The sequence below is a fragment of the Sceloporus occidentalis genome, unplaced genomic scaffold (assembly GCF_023333645.1).
Source record: "Sceloporus occidentalis isolate IW3139 unplaced genomic scaffold, rSceOcc1.0.p SCAF_2, whole genome shotgun sequence".
In the NCBI taxonomy this organism is placed as follows: domain Eukaryota; kingdom Metazoa; phylum Chordata; class Lepidosauria; order Squamata; family Phrynosomatidae; genus Sceloporus; species Sceloporus occidentalis.
The window spans coordinates 108,398,003-108,415,072 of record NW_028316982.1 but is presented as its reverse complement, the minus strand read 5'-3'; the positions used below and the strand labels follow the sequence as shown (position 1 = coordinate 108,415,072).

Genomic DNA, 17,070 nt, shown 5'->3' with positions numbered 1-17,070 from the left:
GTTTCTAATATGTTTATAGTCAGTTCTTAGCTTTATCAAAAACAGAAACTAAAGTAAAGCATGTTAGATCTCTGCCTACTGTATAGGCTCTGAAAACAGATCTCACTCTACCTCCATCAAGAAAATAATCCTTCTCACACCCTCATCTTTTAACAGCACGACAGAGAGGTTGCTGTCAGATCCTGAGCTAAGCGCTTCAGAAAACCCAGTGGCTGATAAAAAAGCACCTGGAAGTGAACGAGCAGCTGAAAGAGCGGCAGCAGCCCAACAGAATTCAGAAAGAGCACGTCTTGTCCCACAGTCATCATACGTGAATATGCAGGTACTGAGCATGCAGCCAAGTCAGGCTTAGATGTGTCTATCACATCTCTTGTAAGTGAAAAGTAATTTGGTTTCAGAGAAGATTAAGATTTCACTCCTAATGTTAGTTTCCTTTTGGGTTCTGCATGTAACAACCTGCATAATTCTGGTTTATGATGATAAAGCTGCTAAAATCAATGACCCATCTTGATTAGAACAGCCTGACTGTCTTTCTAGAGGCAGATTTATTTGGTAGAATACATTCTTGATCTGGGACCACTGACAGGAGGACAGCACTTGTTCATCAAGAATACAGATGTTAGCCTCTTCTATGATGATGAGCATCTCTCTGGATACGTCTATTAATGATAGATATAACCCAAAATTATTAAGTGTGACTAGATGAGTCTTGGAAGACTTGTCTCATTCGTTCTATTCAAATGTGCCTAAAGCAAGACAAATTTGATCTGAAGCCAACACAATTACTCACTTGAAGGTCTTCAATTTTGAGCCCTTTCCTATGGCAGTTAATAATTTTTGAAGTACAATATAATGGAAAACAAAAGTCGAATATCTGTCCGCAAACTCTCAAGGATTAGAAGTCATGGTCTCAAGAACCTTAAGAGGAACTCAGTGTTAATACATATTTTTGCACCCTTTTTGTTACCATCAACTGAAAGTAAGTGACCCCAATAGATCTTAGGTATAGTCACACTAGACAGTTGTACCTCTGTTGTACCTGCAGTGATTCTGTCCTGAGGAATCCATAGGATGGAATCATAGCAGTTAAAGTGGAATAGTAATACTATAATTGTGTAGTGTGAAAGGAACCCTGATCAAACAGAAGGAAAAGAGCAAGATAGTGCTAGAAACTGAAGTGCCATCATGGAGAGCTTGCAGCTCCCCGGCACCTGCTTGCATTCTTCTAGTCCACAGATCACAAGTGTTCCATTGTAAATTTCTGAGAGACGATAGACAATTTGACATTTCTTTTATGGAGTCAGTCCATTCATCCATCTCGCCTAGTATATTCACTGTTCTCAAGCAAAGGTATTTCCCAGCTCTGCTGCTTTTAAGTAGAGATTCTGAGTCCTGAACCAGGGACTTATTGAATGGAATGCCTATGCTCTGCTACTGGCCTTACAGAAAACTGGGAGGGACTCTGTAAAGTTAGTAGAGTTAGAATCAGGAGACAAGATGTGCTTAACCTCAAGCACCTGACAAATGTATGCTGGTATCTCCTTTGCCAGGGAAGTCTTTTTGGAGAAAAGTGATAATAGAAATAGAAACTATTATGAATATAAAAATAGATAGAAGTCAGAATATAGTATTATTATCATTATATAACTCAGAGAAATGGAAAAAAGAAGAAAAAGATTTGGTAACAAATTTGATTACAGCAGCGAGATTAATTATAGCAAGATGTTGGAAAACAAAAATAACTGTACAGTTGGAGGACTGGTATAAAGAGGTATGGAAATTAGTGATTAATGATAAATTGACATGTAAATTGAAAGTAAAAAGGGAGTATGGAAAAGAGGTGATTTTGATGGAATTTGGAAAGAATTTATTGAGAAATTACTGAGAAAAGAAGATGGAAGGTTACCTCCACGGGAGGAATTGAGATTTTGGATGGAATATATAAGGGTGAAAATGGCTGTGGGGAAGGGGAGCACTAAGGTGGGATATTAAAGATATTTAGACAAATTGTAATAGAGTGTAAGAAATATATATATATATATATATATTAAATATTGTACAATAATAAAAATTCAATGTATGAATTTTTATAATAAAAAATTTAAAAATTAAAGCAATTACTTAGTTACCACTGTGGTGTCAAGCTCTCAGTCCTGAGTCTTGTTGTTGTTGTATTTTGTTGAAGTGTTGTTTATTTAGCAACTTTCAATTCCTGTTTCTCTAAAATAATTGCTTTTTAGTCAGTTTCCTTTAAAATAAAGGAATGCTACAAGCTTCTGGCTTGTGGTACAAAGCACATTCTCTTCCTGTGCACCTTATTGTCATCCCAACATCAGAGTGGAGCATGAGGGTATAGCAGAAGGCACAGCGTGAGCCAAACTGTGAATCAAGGCATTTTTCTCCTCCACCATTTAGTAAAGAGGCCACATGTAAGGCATAACTGAGAGAGCAAAAAGTAACTATTACATAGAAGGAGTTACAGTTATTCATTGTTAAGTTACCACTGTAAGGTAATTTATTTTAGGGAAAAGAAATTAATTACAGCTCTCCATTTATTTGTAACTGACCAGTTCTGTGCTGTGGGAGAAAGCTGTCTCTTGGATTCTTGAACTATAGGCCAGTGAACCTGGAAAACTATGAAGTGGAATAGTCCAGGAATCTTAACCTGAATTTTGTAGATTATATGAACTGGCATATAGAACTGAATGAATGGAGTGAAAGAAAATAGAAAATGTTATATCCACATGCTTCTTCCCACTAACACAGCAATCTTTTTATCTATTTGTGTGGAAGTTGTTGCTACTGATTTCACTGGGAATCAATATTTCAGTGACTGCACAGGGAGTGTATCCTTTATCTCATATTCAGCATAGTTGCATCAGACTAGAGGAAGGGGAGTATTTGGAAGCATTTCAAGCAGCCTTTCACAACAGTAATATTTTTTTTAAAAAAATGTAGTGGTTCACAACAGAACAAACCAGAAGAATAGGAAACATAACAGTTGACAAAATAGAGTGACGTGGTTGTTCCCATATGACTCCAAGAATGTTTAAAAGTTCTTGTCCATGTGGTTTTGCTTTACTGCATGTTTACATAACACACAAGCAGCTTGCTTCCAAAGAGATGAGTGTTGAGCCTGTATGTTATCTAGGTACATTCTAAAGCAAGATTCAAAATAAGCAGTCTCAATGTAGTATTCTTGAAGTAGCCCATAGGAAGAAGGTTATAATACACTTGTATAAAGAGCAATGTTTTAAGAAAAGTGCTTTTAGTGGGGAGTACCTTGGAGAAGAAATTGTTTTTGAAAAATGTAGACTGCCGATATTCCCAAACCTTTATCAAAGGTATTTATAGCCCTAATTAGCTAGTTTTAAATGAAAGTTTCAAGTACATCAAATGTTCATAGGCTTGCTGGTACTTTGCTGTTTAGTGCTTTGTGTTCCTCCTAGACAAACTTATGGACCATGATCAAAATCTTTGTGGTTTGGAGAGAAGAGTACTGGCATGACATTTAGCTAAAGCAGTGATTAAACTGCCTTCTGTGTGTTTCATTTTTAGGCATTTGACTATGAACAGAAGAAGCTATTAGCAACCAAAGGTATGTGGGACAACTGTGACTTGTAGCATATATCTGTTTGTTAGTAGCACAATGAAAGAGTTGCTGCTTCCCTCTCCCCACCTCCCTGTTCTTTGCTGCCCTGAGATTTGGCTGTGTTGGTTGCTCAGTTTGAGAAACTGTATCTTAGACAACTTGTTTTGCAATCCAAGATTTTCTCTATATAAAAACTTTCAATCTCCTGTTACATTTTCCGTGAGAGAACACTGTAATCCTGAAACATGATAAATGTTTCTTGGGGTAAATAGCCTGAAAAGATGTTCCACTGTTTATTACTGTTTTATATGGCACTTTACATTTTCAAAATATGTGGACCTTACATACTATTTTACATCTTTTCCTCCAGTATAAATGTGCTGGGTCTATATTCCTTTTTATGACACCTTGGATATAAGAAGTATTCACAAACTTAAAATACATCCTATAAACACAAATGTATTTTAGGGAGTTGATGCCTCCCAGAAAAGATGACCACTGTTATGAGTGGTAGTAAATGCATATGCCTATATACACAAGTGGTTATGCTGTTATTAAATGTTATGGAAAGGGAAGTCATTATGACCATTGTGTGTCCAAATTGACACATTTAATCAGTGAACAGTGAATCAAGAACACAGATTGGAAACTATGCCAACTAATGCTAGGACATAATGGCTGAGGTCTTATATTGAACAGACAAAACATAACTCGTGGAGTTATGTGGCAGTTGCACATCAGCTTCTTAATGAGTTGTAGCATTGCACAACCTAATGGACAGTGCAGATCAACCAGGTGCCTCAATGCTTAACCATACACAGTTTACAGCGGTGTGCAGTGGCATCCATGCACAGTGCACTACATGCATATCTCCACACAGCCAACCCATATCAGGCAAAAATACCCAACCAATTCTGTTGGGGAACTTCCATATGCATAAGACACCAAAAGGATTCTGGCCAATGTGTGTAAATACGTTTGCAAATGCACGTACTCCCTAGTTTATAAAATCAGTTTTTCTTCAGTGAAGGTCAGACTGTATGTAGCAGAGAAGCTACTGCTCATGAAACATTTTACAGTCCCCTCCAAATCCATGGACTTGAGATCTGAGACGTGGAAATCCGTGGAGGGGTGACCTCCATTAATGGCAATGGGGCGCGTGCCCCATTCAAGCCTATGGGGCTTGAATATGTGCAATATTTGGAACTCGCGGGGGGTCCGGAATGGATCCCCTGTGAGTTCAAAGGACCAGCTGTACTGAGAAAAGGGACAGCCAGTAATACATTCTTTAAGAATGCATTGAGGATCACAGAAATCATAAGTAGATAAGTGGAACTGGCAAGAAAAGGTTGGAATGTCCAAGGTGCCAGGCAGCCATGTATTCATCCTTTAGAAATATTTAATTACACATTCCCTCACACACTACTAATTACATACCTCTCTTTTACATTTCCTCCCAATTGATAGTCACCATGCTACACTTATTCAACATGTCCATCACAATTTGGCTTTTTTTCCATTAGATTTTTCAAAAATATCTGTTTACCCTTGTGCATACCTTCCTGTAAGAGCTCTGTACTTAGTTACTTTTTCTTTTCTTTAAGCTATGTTAAAGAAGCCAGTTGTTACAGAGGTGAGAACACCCACGAACACTTGGAGTGGGCTTGGCTTCTCCAAATCCATGCCAGCTGAAACTATTAAGGAATTAAGGAGAGCAAACCACGTGTCATACAAACCATCTATGTCAACCACTTATGAGGTATGTCAAACAACAGCAGGGGTGGGCAAAGTGCAGCCTGTGTGATGCATGTAGCCCGCAGTAGTGGCGGCACTAAGTTTACTGTCAGCCGGTGTGGTAACTCCTTATGTCACCCCACACACACACACAAACACACATTGACCTCCTCCCATACTACACCATACAGAATCCTTAGTAATGTTTTTGTACTGTTACTCATTAGTCAAAACTCATTAATCATTAACTTGTTAATTGATTACGCATTAATCAAGGGTTCAAAAACAATTTTGGCAAAAAAGAACTAAAATATTGCCCCACAATGCTCCAAAGGATGGGTGGTGCATGCCCACCACATTTTTCAGGGTTCCTGGGCCAAAATTGGTAAAAATCCCCCCACACCCCTAGAGGTGTTTGGAAGCAAAAAAAATTGCTGCTGCTGTTCCTTTATTTTTTATTTGTATTACTTACATTAAAAAAAAAAAATCAAAGCAGTGTACCTCGATAATATGTGAAATATCTACAGTAAATAAATACACAGAAAATAACACATACATTATTTTTGAAGTCCAAGAAATAGAACTCTGAGTGGACAAAAAAGGGAAGGCTTGCTTAGATAATTATAAAAAACCAAAAACAATTGTCACTATTGAATTTCTGATGGAAGAGTATTTCATGTAATAGGTGCTGCTGCATTGAGTCCCCTGCTCTGACTGACTCGTAAGAAGGCATCAGAAGCACATAAAGCTATCAGAAGGACCTCTCCATATGATCTCAAAGGCTGAATGGATTTATAAGAAAGAAAGTGATCTAGTAGCCAGGTCCCAATTTGTTTAGAGTTTCATAAAGTAACAATAAAACCTCTATCCTAGTCCTATAGCAGATAGAACAATTCTTTCAGCAGAGATATTATGTGCTACCAGTTTGTTGTCCCACTGAGAAGTCCTGCTGAAGCATTCCATACCAGATGCAGTTGCTGGAACAGTCTTAAAGTTAGCTCCAAACAGAACACATCACAGCAATTGAGTCTTGATGTTACTAATGCCTGGTCCTCTGTAATCAATCTATCATTGGTTTGCTTTTGACTCAAGATTGCAATCGTAACATGATGATTTCACTTCTGGCAAAGGCACCCTGGTGGCGCAGTGCTTAAATGCTAGTATTGCAGCCACAGCATTGTGAGTTTGATCCCAGGCTCCAAGGTTGACTCAGCCTTCAATCCTTTCATGGTTGGAAAAATAAGTACCCAACTTGTGGGGGGCAATTGGCTTCTAGATTGTAAAGCGCTTAGAGTGCTGAGTTCACTAAGCAGTATAGAAATGTAAATGTTGCTCAGCTATAATGGTTATTGGACACAGTTGCTGACTAAAATATACGCCCAACGTCTCATATAGGAGTTAGCAACAATATAAACCCATCTTTCTGGCTTTCAGCTACATAAAGTACATTATATTAAATCAGTTGACTAAATGCCTCAAAATGTTTGAAGCAGTGTGATTTCTAACATGGAGGGAAAGGTCAGGGGGCAGGGTCTTCCTGTTGGACCCTGACCCTGGTGTGGCTGTGTTTCATGCAGTAAGGTTAAGTGTGTTACTAATGTTATGCCCCACTGGATAGTGCATTTGCTATGGGGAACTGTTTTACAGTGGTCCCACATGAAAAGAGAGGATTGATCTGCTATATAGCATTGTTGGGTGAGAAAGTGACACTGTTTAAGCACACTTCTTGTTTGTCATTTCAGAATCTTATACATTGTGCTTCTCTTGCAACATCTCTCCTTTATACCTAGCACTAAAGTACTCTCTTTTTAAGAAAGAGAGGGTCCAGAGATGGAGGTGCAGTGTCATGTTTTTCCTAAGCCCAAATGATCTGGGTTATGTTGCCATTTGATCTGGTTGCATAGACTGATAAGGCAGTGCCTGGTCCATTGCCTAACTTATGCATGAAAAGCAGTTACGAATTTTTAAACCATGGCAGACAGTTGCATATCCTTACAAATTCCTTCTCTCTTGCCAAGTCGCATTATTGTATTAAATGGGATATCGGCTTTCTATAAATCCGCTGCATATCTTTTTGATGGATGCAAATAATAAAATGGGTTTTCCTTAGGAACAAGTTTAGCTTTAAGCACATTATCCATCCTGTATATGTTAAGCAGATATGCTTTCCAGCGTGTTTCACATTATCTTCCAGCCATTTTACTTTTGTCTCATTTTTCTAAGGAGTTTATTAGGAGACTAAAATGTTTTCTGGGTCTGAGTCACTTGGCTCTGACCCAGAAACAAACCACAGCCTGGGTTCCTTGCTCTGTAAACTGTTTCTTCAGAGACTCTAATGCTCATTGTTTTTGTTGTACTTGAGACATGTGGGAAAAATAAAAACCATGTATCCCTTTGTTTTCCTGCTTACTCTGGGCTGTTTTCAGAATTTCCATTGGTATTAGAAAGCACTCTCATCACAGTATTTGACATCACCGATTCCAAAATGATTAGCCAAGACTTACTAGCGAGTTGAGAAAGCTTGTGGGTGTGGACACAAAGCTGGCAGGAGGAAGAGAGGACTTAGTTAAAATGAGAATATGGAGAATTCACTTCAAGGTCAGAATTAGGAATATCCAAAAGTACTGTTAAACTGGTAGGGCACCATATCCTTTCTAAAAACGGCTTTGCAAAACATTGCTCAACAGTGAAGTCGAAGGCTTTCATGGCTGGCATCCATAGTTTTTTGTGTGTGTTTTTCGAGCTATGTGGCCATGTTCCAGAAGAGTTCTAGAACTCTCCTTCTAGAACATAGCCACATAGCCTGAAAAACCCACAAAAAACTATTCCTCAACAGCTTCGTTCTGAAGTGACTGTTGAGTACCTTTTCTTGTAACTAACATTTCTGAAATATCTCCTATAGAAAATATTTTTAACTGTTTTTACAAGAGACAGTCTCTGCTACAGTTTCTTAGCTCCACATTTCATTTTCTAGTATGGCATGTGGATAGTGAGCAGTTACTAATAACCTTTTACATTGACTGTATGTTTGAGCAGTCCTTACTCTTTGGGGGGAAAACTTAATCCGATGTGCTAATAGATCTTTGTTCAGCATGAGTTTTCTGGATTTTTGTGTTCGTTTCCTTGAGAGAAGGATTAGAGTATAGGTTGGAGGGTTTGGGGGACTAACAGTGTTACACTTGAATAATGCTGTTCAAGCATAGCATTATATGATAGAAATAACAACAGAACTGAAGGTTAAAGTGGGCAAGAAATGATTGTGTAGTTTTTTTAAAGCATGTGGCAGCTTCTAGATAGATAATTATTAGATTAGAACAAGTGCAGATGAAAGGAGCCTAACTCTTTCTTCTCTTGCTTTATTCTGACAAAAATCTGCCCTCTGAAGCTGCTATATGCATAGGGAAGAAAGGTCTGTTTAGCATCACTTCCTGAGTCCTTTAAAGAATATCCTTCTTTCATCACATATTTCATGATAGGGTTGATTAAAAAAAAAAGCATGGTTCATTTTAAACAAAAAAAAAATCCCAGATTGTTTTTAAAAGTATTTAAATCAGATTTCGTTTTTTTCTTAAAACAATTAGTAAAAAAAAAGTGTCTGCATCAGAGTTATCTTTATGAATACTAATTTCATAACTGTAGTTATATTCTATTAATATATTAACAGGGGTATAAGCAGATGGGATATAAACTTGATAAGTCTTATTCTGCAGATGGTGCATATCAGGGCTTCTTAAGGATCTGACTTGGTGAACTGGCAGGTAGTTCTCTCCTTCCATGTGCCAGGGAGCAGCAACATATTCATGCCATTGACTACATCTGTTTCTTTCTTTCCTGTAAACTTTTCATGGAGCCAGTAACTCACAGACTAGCAGTAGCTCCAGGGATCACCACTTTAAATATCACTCATGTGAGCATGAAGCAGATGTGCTGTCTCGCACACACATCCTGGATTGCTCTGCCTTGCCTCTCTTTAAGTGCAATGATACAGAAGGGTAGTGAATACAGGTTTGGGGAGAGGAAGTAGTTCTGAACATAGAGAAGGTTATCTATGCAAACATTACTTTTTTGATGAATTGAAAAATGATCCAGAATAATAACTGTGTATCTACCTGCTAATATCTCTGAATATGTATTAAGTTAATATTGAACAATAATGTACCTGTACTAAACATGATGATTAAATAGAATCTTCCTCCCTGTTTATTTAGTCTGTAATTTAAATTTAAAGTCCTTTAAAGAAGAGATTTAAGTCATAATTAAAATTACATTAAAGTAGGCCTGATTCATCAGCATATTTTCATTATCTGAATCACTAAGTGTTGAAGATCACTGCCTGTTGCCCTTGAATGGTTTGGGAGGGCGGCTTGTCTTTTAACTGGAGCCCAGAGTACCATTTCCATCATATAGTCCTGGTGGAATTTCACCACTTCATACTTGTTTGGTCTTCTGTATCAAATACTGCTTGTCTGAGGAAGCTCTCTCAAGGAGAAAGCTATTTAGCTTAGCTTTCTCTGATGTGTTTCTAAACTTGGAATGTATTGAAACATGCAGCCCATCTCCTGCAGGCTAAAGAGAAAAATGCTATCCCATCTTCTTCCAACTAACATCCAGTAACACATATACACATACCACTTTCTCAGGTGACTCTGACCCATGCAGGGTGCTTCCCCCTAATGAAGGGAGTCCCAGAAGGATGGCTCAAGTGACCCTTTTCTTTTCTTTCCACACTTATTCCTTCTCATCTCCTTTGCAGGGTTCATCAATGTCTCTCTCAAGGTCCAACAGCCGGGAACACCTAGGAAATGGTAGTGACTCTGATAGCTGGAGAGATCATAATGGCATTGGTCCCACAGCTCCCGGTGACTTCGTGTCATCCATTGGTAGCCCTAAACGGAAACAAAAATCAAGTAATAAATAGCTAATGTTGTTCTTTTATTTCATTTTGAGCATAAGTTTTCTAAATCAGTACTGTTGACTTGGGATAAAATTTTGCTCAAAGTCTATGAAAACAAAATCAATGTAATTACTTCAAACGTTAGCTATAAGTGTTAGAATATTGCATATACCCATGTACAAATCGACCTCATGTATAAGTCGAGGGAAGGTTTTGGGGCCAAACTCATGGATTTTGATATGACCTGTGGATAAATCGAGGGTAAAATCTAGAACCGTGTAACAAAGGATGTAAAGGGGAAAGCACCATTTCCTTCCCTCCTTCTCCTTCTCTGGACCTCTCCTGACCACCTAACACCACTTCCCGGGTGCTGGAGGAAAAGGTTTTAACATTGGATTGGGAAGGGAGGGAAGTGAAGTTAAATGGGGACAGTGGTGGGGAGAGAATGCTTTAATGTTAGATTGAGGAGGTAAGGGAGTTAAATGTGGTGTTTAGTGAGGAGAGAGAGCCAGAGGAGGAGGAGCAGGAGGAAAGGCTTTAACACCAGATGAGGAAGGGAATTACCTCTTACATACACTCCTGCCTGGGCAGCTCTTTTAAAAATCACTGCTGAGGAACAAGGGGTAGTGCTTCTTTCAGGACCTTTCTAAGCAGTATTACTGTATTGCCCTGTATATAAGTCAGCCCAGGATTTTAGATCAATTTTTGGGCATAAGTTTTTTTTACTTATAGTCAAGTATATGTTGATAGAAATTTTGGGCTGCTGCTGTTGAAAATGCTAATCCTAAACTGTGTTCCTTCTTTCTGACTGTATGTGTAGTTCTGCTTCATACCCTGATGTCACATATGTTTCCATACACACATCATGTCATGATATATGAAGCACAATGAAGCACATAAAACATAGGTAGTAGAATTGACCCCAGACTGTCATTTTGAACAGGAGCCCCCACATTTTTCCTGATAGGTAGTTCTTTCTTAATACCCCATGTCTTTTAATTTCTTCTGCAGTATTTCCATGAAAATAGAAACATTAAGGCTTGGTCATTTGATACTGGGTGAATACTAAAATCTGCTAATTTTGGGTGTAGTTTAAGTAGTTGAGTAGGATCTGTCTTCAAAGTGATTGGAAACTGAAAGATACTTTCTCTCTGAACTTGCAGCTGAACATTATCTCAGTAGCAGCAATTACATGGACTGCATCTCCTCGCTGACAGGAAGCAATGGCTGTAACTTGAACAGTCTATTTAAGGGATCTGACCTGCCTGAGCTGTTCAGCAAACTGGGTTTGGGCAAATACACAGACATATTCCAGCAACAAGAGGTCAGTGTCTGGAAAAGGCATTTTGTTGTTGTTCCTGCTAGAGTGTTTTGATTACTTTCCAAACTAAATTGCTCAATTGCTACCATATGCTGTACTTCATTGACTATTCTATGAAGACCACATATTCATTCCTTGAATGTAGAATGTAGCCAGCTTTAGACCTCAGTGTTTTATAGGCCTGTGCTGAGTGGAGCAACACTGCTTTCCCCAAACAGATTTCTATTGTTCATAATCATATTTGAATAGGTGCTGTTTCTAATGCATGGGTGTCAGATATGCAGCCATTGGTGGCAGTATCATGTGGCAACATAGATAGAATGAGGTGGGCTTTATCATCCTTACGAGACATTTGCCTGATTCCCAGCCAGGACTGGCCCACCCATTAGGCAGAATGAGGCAACAATCACAGGCAGTAGATTTCTGGTTCCACTAAATAGTAGCAAATTCACATGTGTTTACTCCCAGGGAAGTGGTGGAAGTACTTTTCTATCACATATACCGAAATAACATAGTAGGTTTTGGATACCTTAATCTGGGAGTGGGAATTACACTATTTAAATACCTTCTTTCTTATAAATCAAGTAGATGCCCTGTCTGTCCCTGTAACAACGATGCCAGGAATTAAGCTTTGAGCTGAGTTCTGTAGGCAAAGATATTTCTTTGCTATGCAGCATCCCAGAAGAAATCAACTTTCCATGTTTTGTTCCCTCTTTGATACCAATTGTAAACTGGAAGGGGAAAAAAACACTTTTTTTCAATGATGTTACCCATATCTTCATTTATAGATGTGTGTGCGTGTGTGTTATACACATTTTGAATCTTAGGACCCTATCACATGCGGTTAAAAGAATGGCTTACCTTTCCGAAATTCAGCGCTAATTCAAGAGGCAGCCAGTTCCTATCGCAAATCGCTGGTGAATTGCTGCCTGGGTTCATCCCAGATGCAGCGCAGGTTTTCTAATCCACTTCGGCAGCTATTTTTAGAAGTCGGAAGCTTCAATTTTTGAAAAGGGGCCACGGAAGTGGCTTAGACGACCTGGGCTGCATCTGGGAAGGACCTGGGTGGCGATTTATGTGTGATAGGAACTGACTGCCTCCTGAATTAGCACTGAATTAAGGAAAGGTAAGTCGCTCTTTTAACCCCATGTGGATAGGGTCCTTAGCATGAGACTCCTAAATTTTGCATTACTTGTCTGTACATGTTCTTTTTGTAGATTGATCTGCAGACCTTCCTCACTCTCACAGATCAGGATCTGAAAGAGCTTGGAATCACTACTTTTGGTGCACGAAGGAAAATGCTACTTGCAATCTCAGGTAAAATAGGTATCTTGTACATATTCTGTAAGTTTCTTATATTTTTGATTTTAGTTGATTGTTCAGTAACAGTTGTTTGGCATTTATATAATTTTGAGGGGTGTTCAGATTAGTCCACATACGTTGTTGGTATACAGAAGAACCATCTATGGCATAATCCTATGCTCAAAAACCAGGGAGGGAAACAGGTAAAGTAGATAACACGTATTTATTGACTACTTTTCCAATAATTTTTTATTGGGATCCCAGGGGTCACACTTTGCTTTGTTTGAAGCCTCAAAAGATCTGTGAGAAAATGTCACCAGTTAATCATTCACCTACAATAATTAATTTCACATTTCTTTTTACCTTGTACATGTTAACTGATTTTGCATTTTAAACTATTTTTGTCTCAATTCATATTTGGGTTTTTTTTTTTTAATGAGAGCTTTTCCTTCCCTCCTTACAGAACTGAATAAAAACCGAAGAAAACTGTTTGACCCCTCCAATATCCGTGCCTCGTTTTTAGAAGGCGGCGCTAGTGGAAGGTTGCCACGTCAGTATCATTCAGACATTGCTAGTGTGAGTGGCCGCTGGTAGCAGTAAATGGAGGCTCTCACTGTTGACTGCACAAAGGGGCATGGCAATCCTGTGGACGGCCATCACTGCACACCACCCTCTGCACTTTGGGAGTTTAGGTAACAAGGACCAAAGCCTTCTTTTCTGCACAAAAACTTGTGCCAAAAGAGAGAAAGAGAGAGAGAACACTTGTCTTTCCAAACACCAAATGTGGATTATGTTTTACTCATGTAGATTGGACAGAATTTGCAATAATAATATAGGGTTCTTTATTTAGTATTTTATTACTTATAATAACTATATTGTATGCACTGAATTATTTTTTTACTTCTTTAAATGGAGAATGAAGGGCTGGGATGCCAGAGGGGCATAGTATGTGGTTTTATCAAGAAGGTATTTCTGGTACTGCTTAATAATTAATTGAGGTCTTTCTGCACTTTACGTGTTCTGATTGCTTGTCCTGTGGAAGTTATATTGTTTTCCTCTGATTTCCACAGGGAAAAAATGTTGTATTGGCACTAATCAACATTTGCCAGGTGTGTTCCCACATAAGATGAAAAAACGTTCTATAAATGGTACTAGCAAATCAAATTTTGATTATTATTTGTCTTTAACTTTGGAAAAGCCTTTCACCATCAGGTCGCTTAGTGTTGGACTGAAACCTCTTTTCACTTTTGGGAGACAGTCTAAGAAATTCTTGAAGTTAAGTTTGTGCACTGTAAAAGATGCAATGAAAGACCAAACGGACCTATTGCCACCAGTTAATCCTATTTAGCTGCTGCCTGTAATGCTAAAACTGATTTTAATGGTTGTCTGAAAGCAAAAGACTATTTTAGTATAAACTGCCACTAAGGGACACTTTATTTATAGCAAACATCTTACTTTTTAGAATCTGTACACTTACAGTGCATAAGAGTAAACTGATCTACTAAAAAGTTTATGATATAGAATGGAAGGCAATTCATCTTACCAGAGCTCTGGGCCATTGCTTTGTTTAAAACAGAGCATAAATATCATTTGACAAGACAGCACTGTTGCATTTATTTCAAAAAGGACATTGCTTACATGACTCTTCATCCATTCATCCATATAGAACAGCATAAGTTAAATAGCTGCAATTACATCCCTTTCCTTAGTTGATATAAGTTTGTAATTGTCAGCTATAGACATTCTGAGATGAGCTATTTCCAAAAATCTGTATCGACTATCACCAGAAAGAATCCATGTTGTGCATGGATAGAGTTAACAGTTGTGTTCTTATACTGTGAAAGGTCAAGAAATCTGATTATACTATTTCTGTCTTTTTGCAAATGACTATATATAAATTTATGAAGTGAGGGATAGCATGAAGTGCCCCTCTGTGATGCAATATGATGTTTCCAAACATGAATTTGTCAGAAGAAAAACATTCCCATAGCAAATATTGTGAATTACCTGTACTGTAATTTCTTATTTATGTACAATGTACAAACCCTTTAAGGTGGATGTAAACCACTGTTAACGAAGGCATTAGATTTAACCAATTACCATAGCTGTTTTTTATATATGCAAAACTGGGGTGAGAAATGGGTTTTGACACTTTCTGTGGATTATTCTTTTCTGTGGTGAAGCAAAATACACACAAAGGGAATTTTTTAAAGGTGAAAGCGTAGACAATGCAATAGTGATGAGTTACACATCTACATTAGTTACAACCATGCTAGTGATGGCTTTTATAGTTAAACAACCTCTTACTGCTACTGAAATAGCCACTGATCTGTCTCTAGTGTTTGAAAAACCATGGGACAGATTGGTACTTGTAGGACTGCATTATCTTTTTTTGTGCTGCCAAGTCATGCATTATACTGGAAACCAAATATCCTTGTATTTGAAAAATAGCAGGTGCATACAATATGGAGGTCCTGATCTTTAAAACACTAACCTTTATCACGAATACTCCCTTTGGTACGAGTCTCTTCATTTGTGTACAATTTAGCACTTGTGTTAGCAGATCAGGACCTCAATTTGTCCATGTAATTTATATTACCAAAATTTGAAACTAACTTGGTTTTATCTGTGCCATAGTTACTCAGCTGAAGATGATGAGCACTTGCAGTCTTTCAGTTTACATTGGGCCCCCCACCCCACCCCAATAGTATTCTTCTCCCATGAAACTATGCATGTTGACATTTTCTGGTTTGTACTTAAATGCCATGTGTTATGACAGTATTATGCCTGGAAGATGCAATTAAGCTACTGTCGTCTATGCTGAAGTGAACAATTTCCCGGATACAAAAATGAAGATAGGGCTGCACATACATAAACACAAACTCCACACTGGAAAAACAACTTTCTCACTCCTTTTGATTCCACAAAAGGGAATATGACAATGCAGTTTCAGTATTGTCAGTGTTGTATTATGCACAAATAATATTGAAACATTTGTTTTAAAAATTTTGTGCCTTTATAGCGACCAGTTATCTGTAAATATAGAGCAGATACAGATTGTATTTTTGGGAGGGACGGGGTCCATTTTAGTGATTTTTTTTAATAAATAAAGAAATGAATGAATGAAAGATTGAATAAAACGTTTAAAAATGGGAATTCTCCAAACTAATCAAATGTTACATGAAAAGAATAAATTTATATAACCCGTTTGTTACACTGCCTATTAAACGTGGTCTGTTGTCTTTTGCGTAAGCCTATTTCCAGAGGCAATATCATGATTTTAATGGGTGTGATTGTCCCAAAGACAGAATGAATACATGCTAATGATCACTATAATGTATGGCTAGGTTTTGAGAGAACTATTCCAAAGTGTGGTAAGAACTTAACATATTGATCATTATTTGGATATGGACCAAATGTCTTGTGAATAATAGTCATCTTTCCTTTTGGGTTGGTGGGAATTTTGATTGCACCTATAATTGTGAAGGTTTATAGGAAGTCTGAGAGCCAGCATGGCATAGTGGTTTCAGTGTTGACCTATGACTCTGGAGACTAGGGTTCAATTCCCAGCCTGGCCACTAAACCCACTGAGCGACCTTGGGCAAGTCGCATGCTCTCAGCCTCAAGGGAAGGCAATGGCAAACCACCTCTGAACAAATCTTGCCAAGAAAATCCCATGATAGCTTCGACTTAGGGTTGCCAAAAGTCAGATACAACTTGAAGGCACTCAACAACTACAGTGGGAAGTCTATGGCAGGTTACACACCGCCATTTAGTACGTAATGAATACGTACTAGGGTTAGGAAGGGGCGGTGCTTCCGCACCCCCCTAACCCTTGTACGTATTCTGTACGTACAATATGGCGGCGGCCGTTCCACACGGCCGCCGCCATATTTACGTATCGGACGCTGTGCGTCCGCACGTGTCACGGCGTCTATGACGTCGTGAGTCCGCCCCTGGCGCCTCACGACGTCATAGAGGCACCGCTTAAAGAAGCTCCATTTTGGAGCTTCTTTTTCGGTCCGTGCGGGAGCCACGTGGTGTGGCTGCTGTGGCTCCCGCACAGAGCAAGCGGCAGCGGCAGTCTGTAACCCGCCTACATGATCAAAAAGAGCAAGTGCTACATCCCTTCCTAGATGGTGGTACTTCACAGAGTGCAGGCCAAAGGAACTCGTTGTTGAATACACATCAATCCACTTTTCAATAACTGCCTCCTTAAGGAAAGCC

At 38.6% G+C, this 17,070-nt stretch overlaps 1 protein-coding gene across 1 annotated transcript in view; it reads left to right on the top strand.

The window, feature by feature from the left end:
* Positions 1–16,057, top strand: part of LOC149318850 (protein bicaudal C homolog 1-like) — a 145,265-nt gene extending 129,208 nt beyond the window's left edge. Inside the window, exons 15-21 of the mRNA XM_089510569.1 lie at positions 157–322; positions 3,559–3,598; positions 5,197–5,351; positions 10,080–10,233; positions 11,384–11,544; positions 12,759–12,858; positions 13,307–16,057. Of these exons, the coding sequence (XP_089366695.1) occupies positions 157–322; positions 3,559–3,598; positions 5,197–5,351; positions 10,080–10,233; positions 11,384–11,544; positions 12,759–12,858; positions 13,307–13,437 (907 nt within the window). The 3' untranslated portion in view covers positions 13,438–16,057. The remainder of the gene's footprint in view (positions 1–156; positions 323–3,558; positions 3,599–5,196; positions 5,352–10,079; positions 10,234–11,383; positions 11,545–12,758; positions 12,859–13,306) is intronic.
* The last annotated feature ends 1,013 nt before the right edge of the window (positions 16,058–17,070 follow it).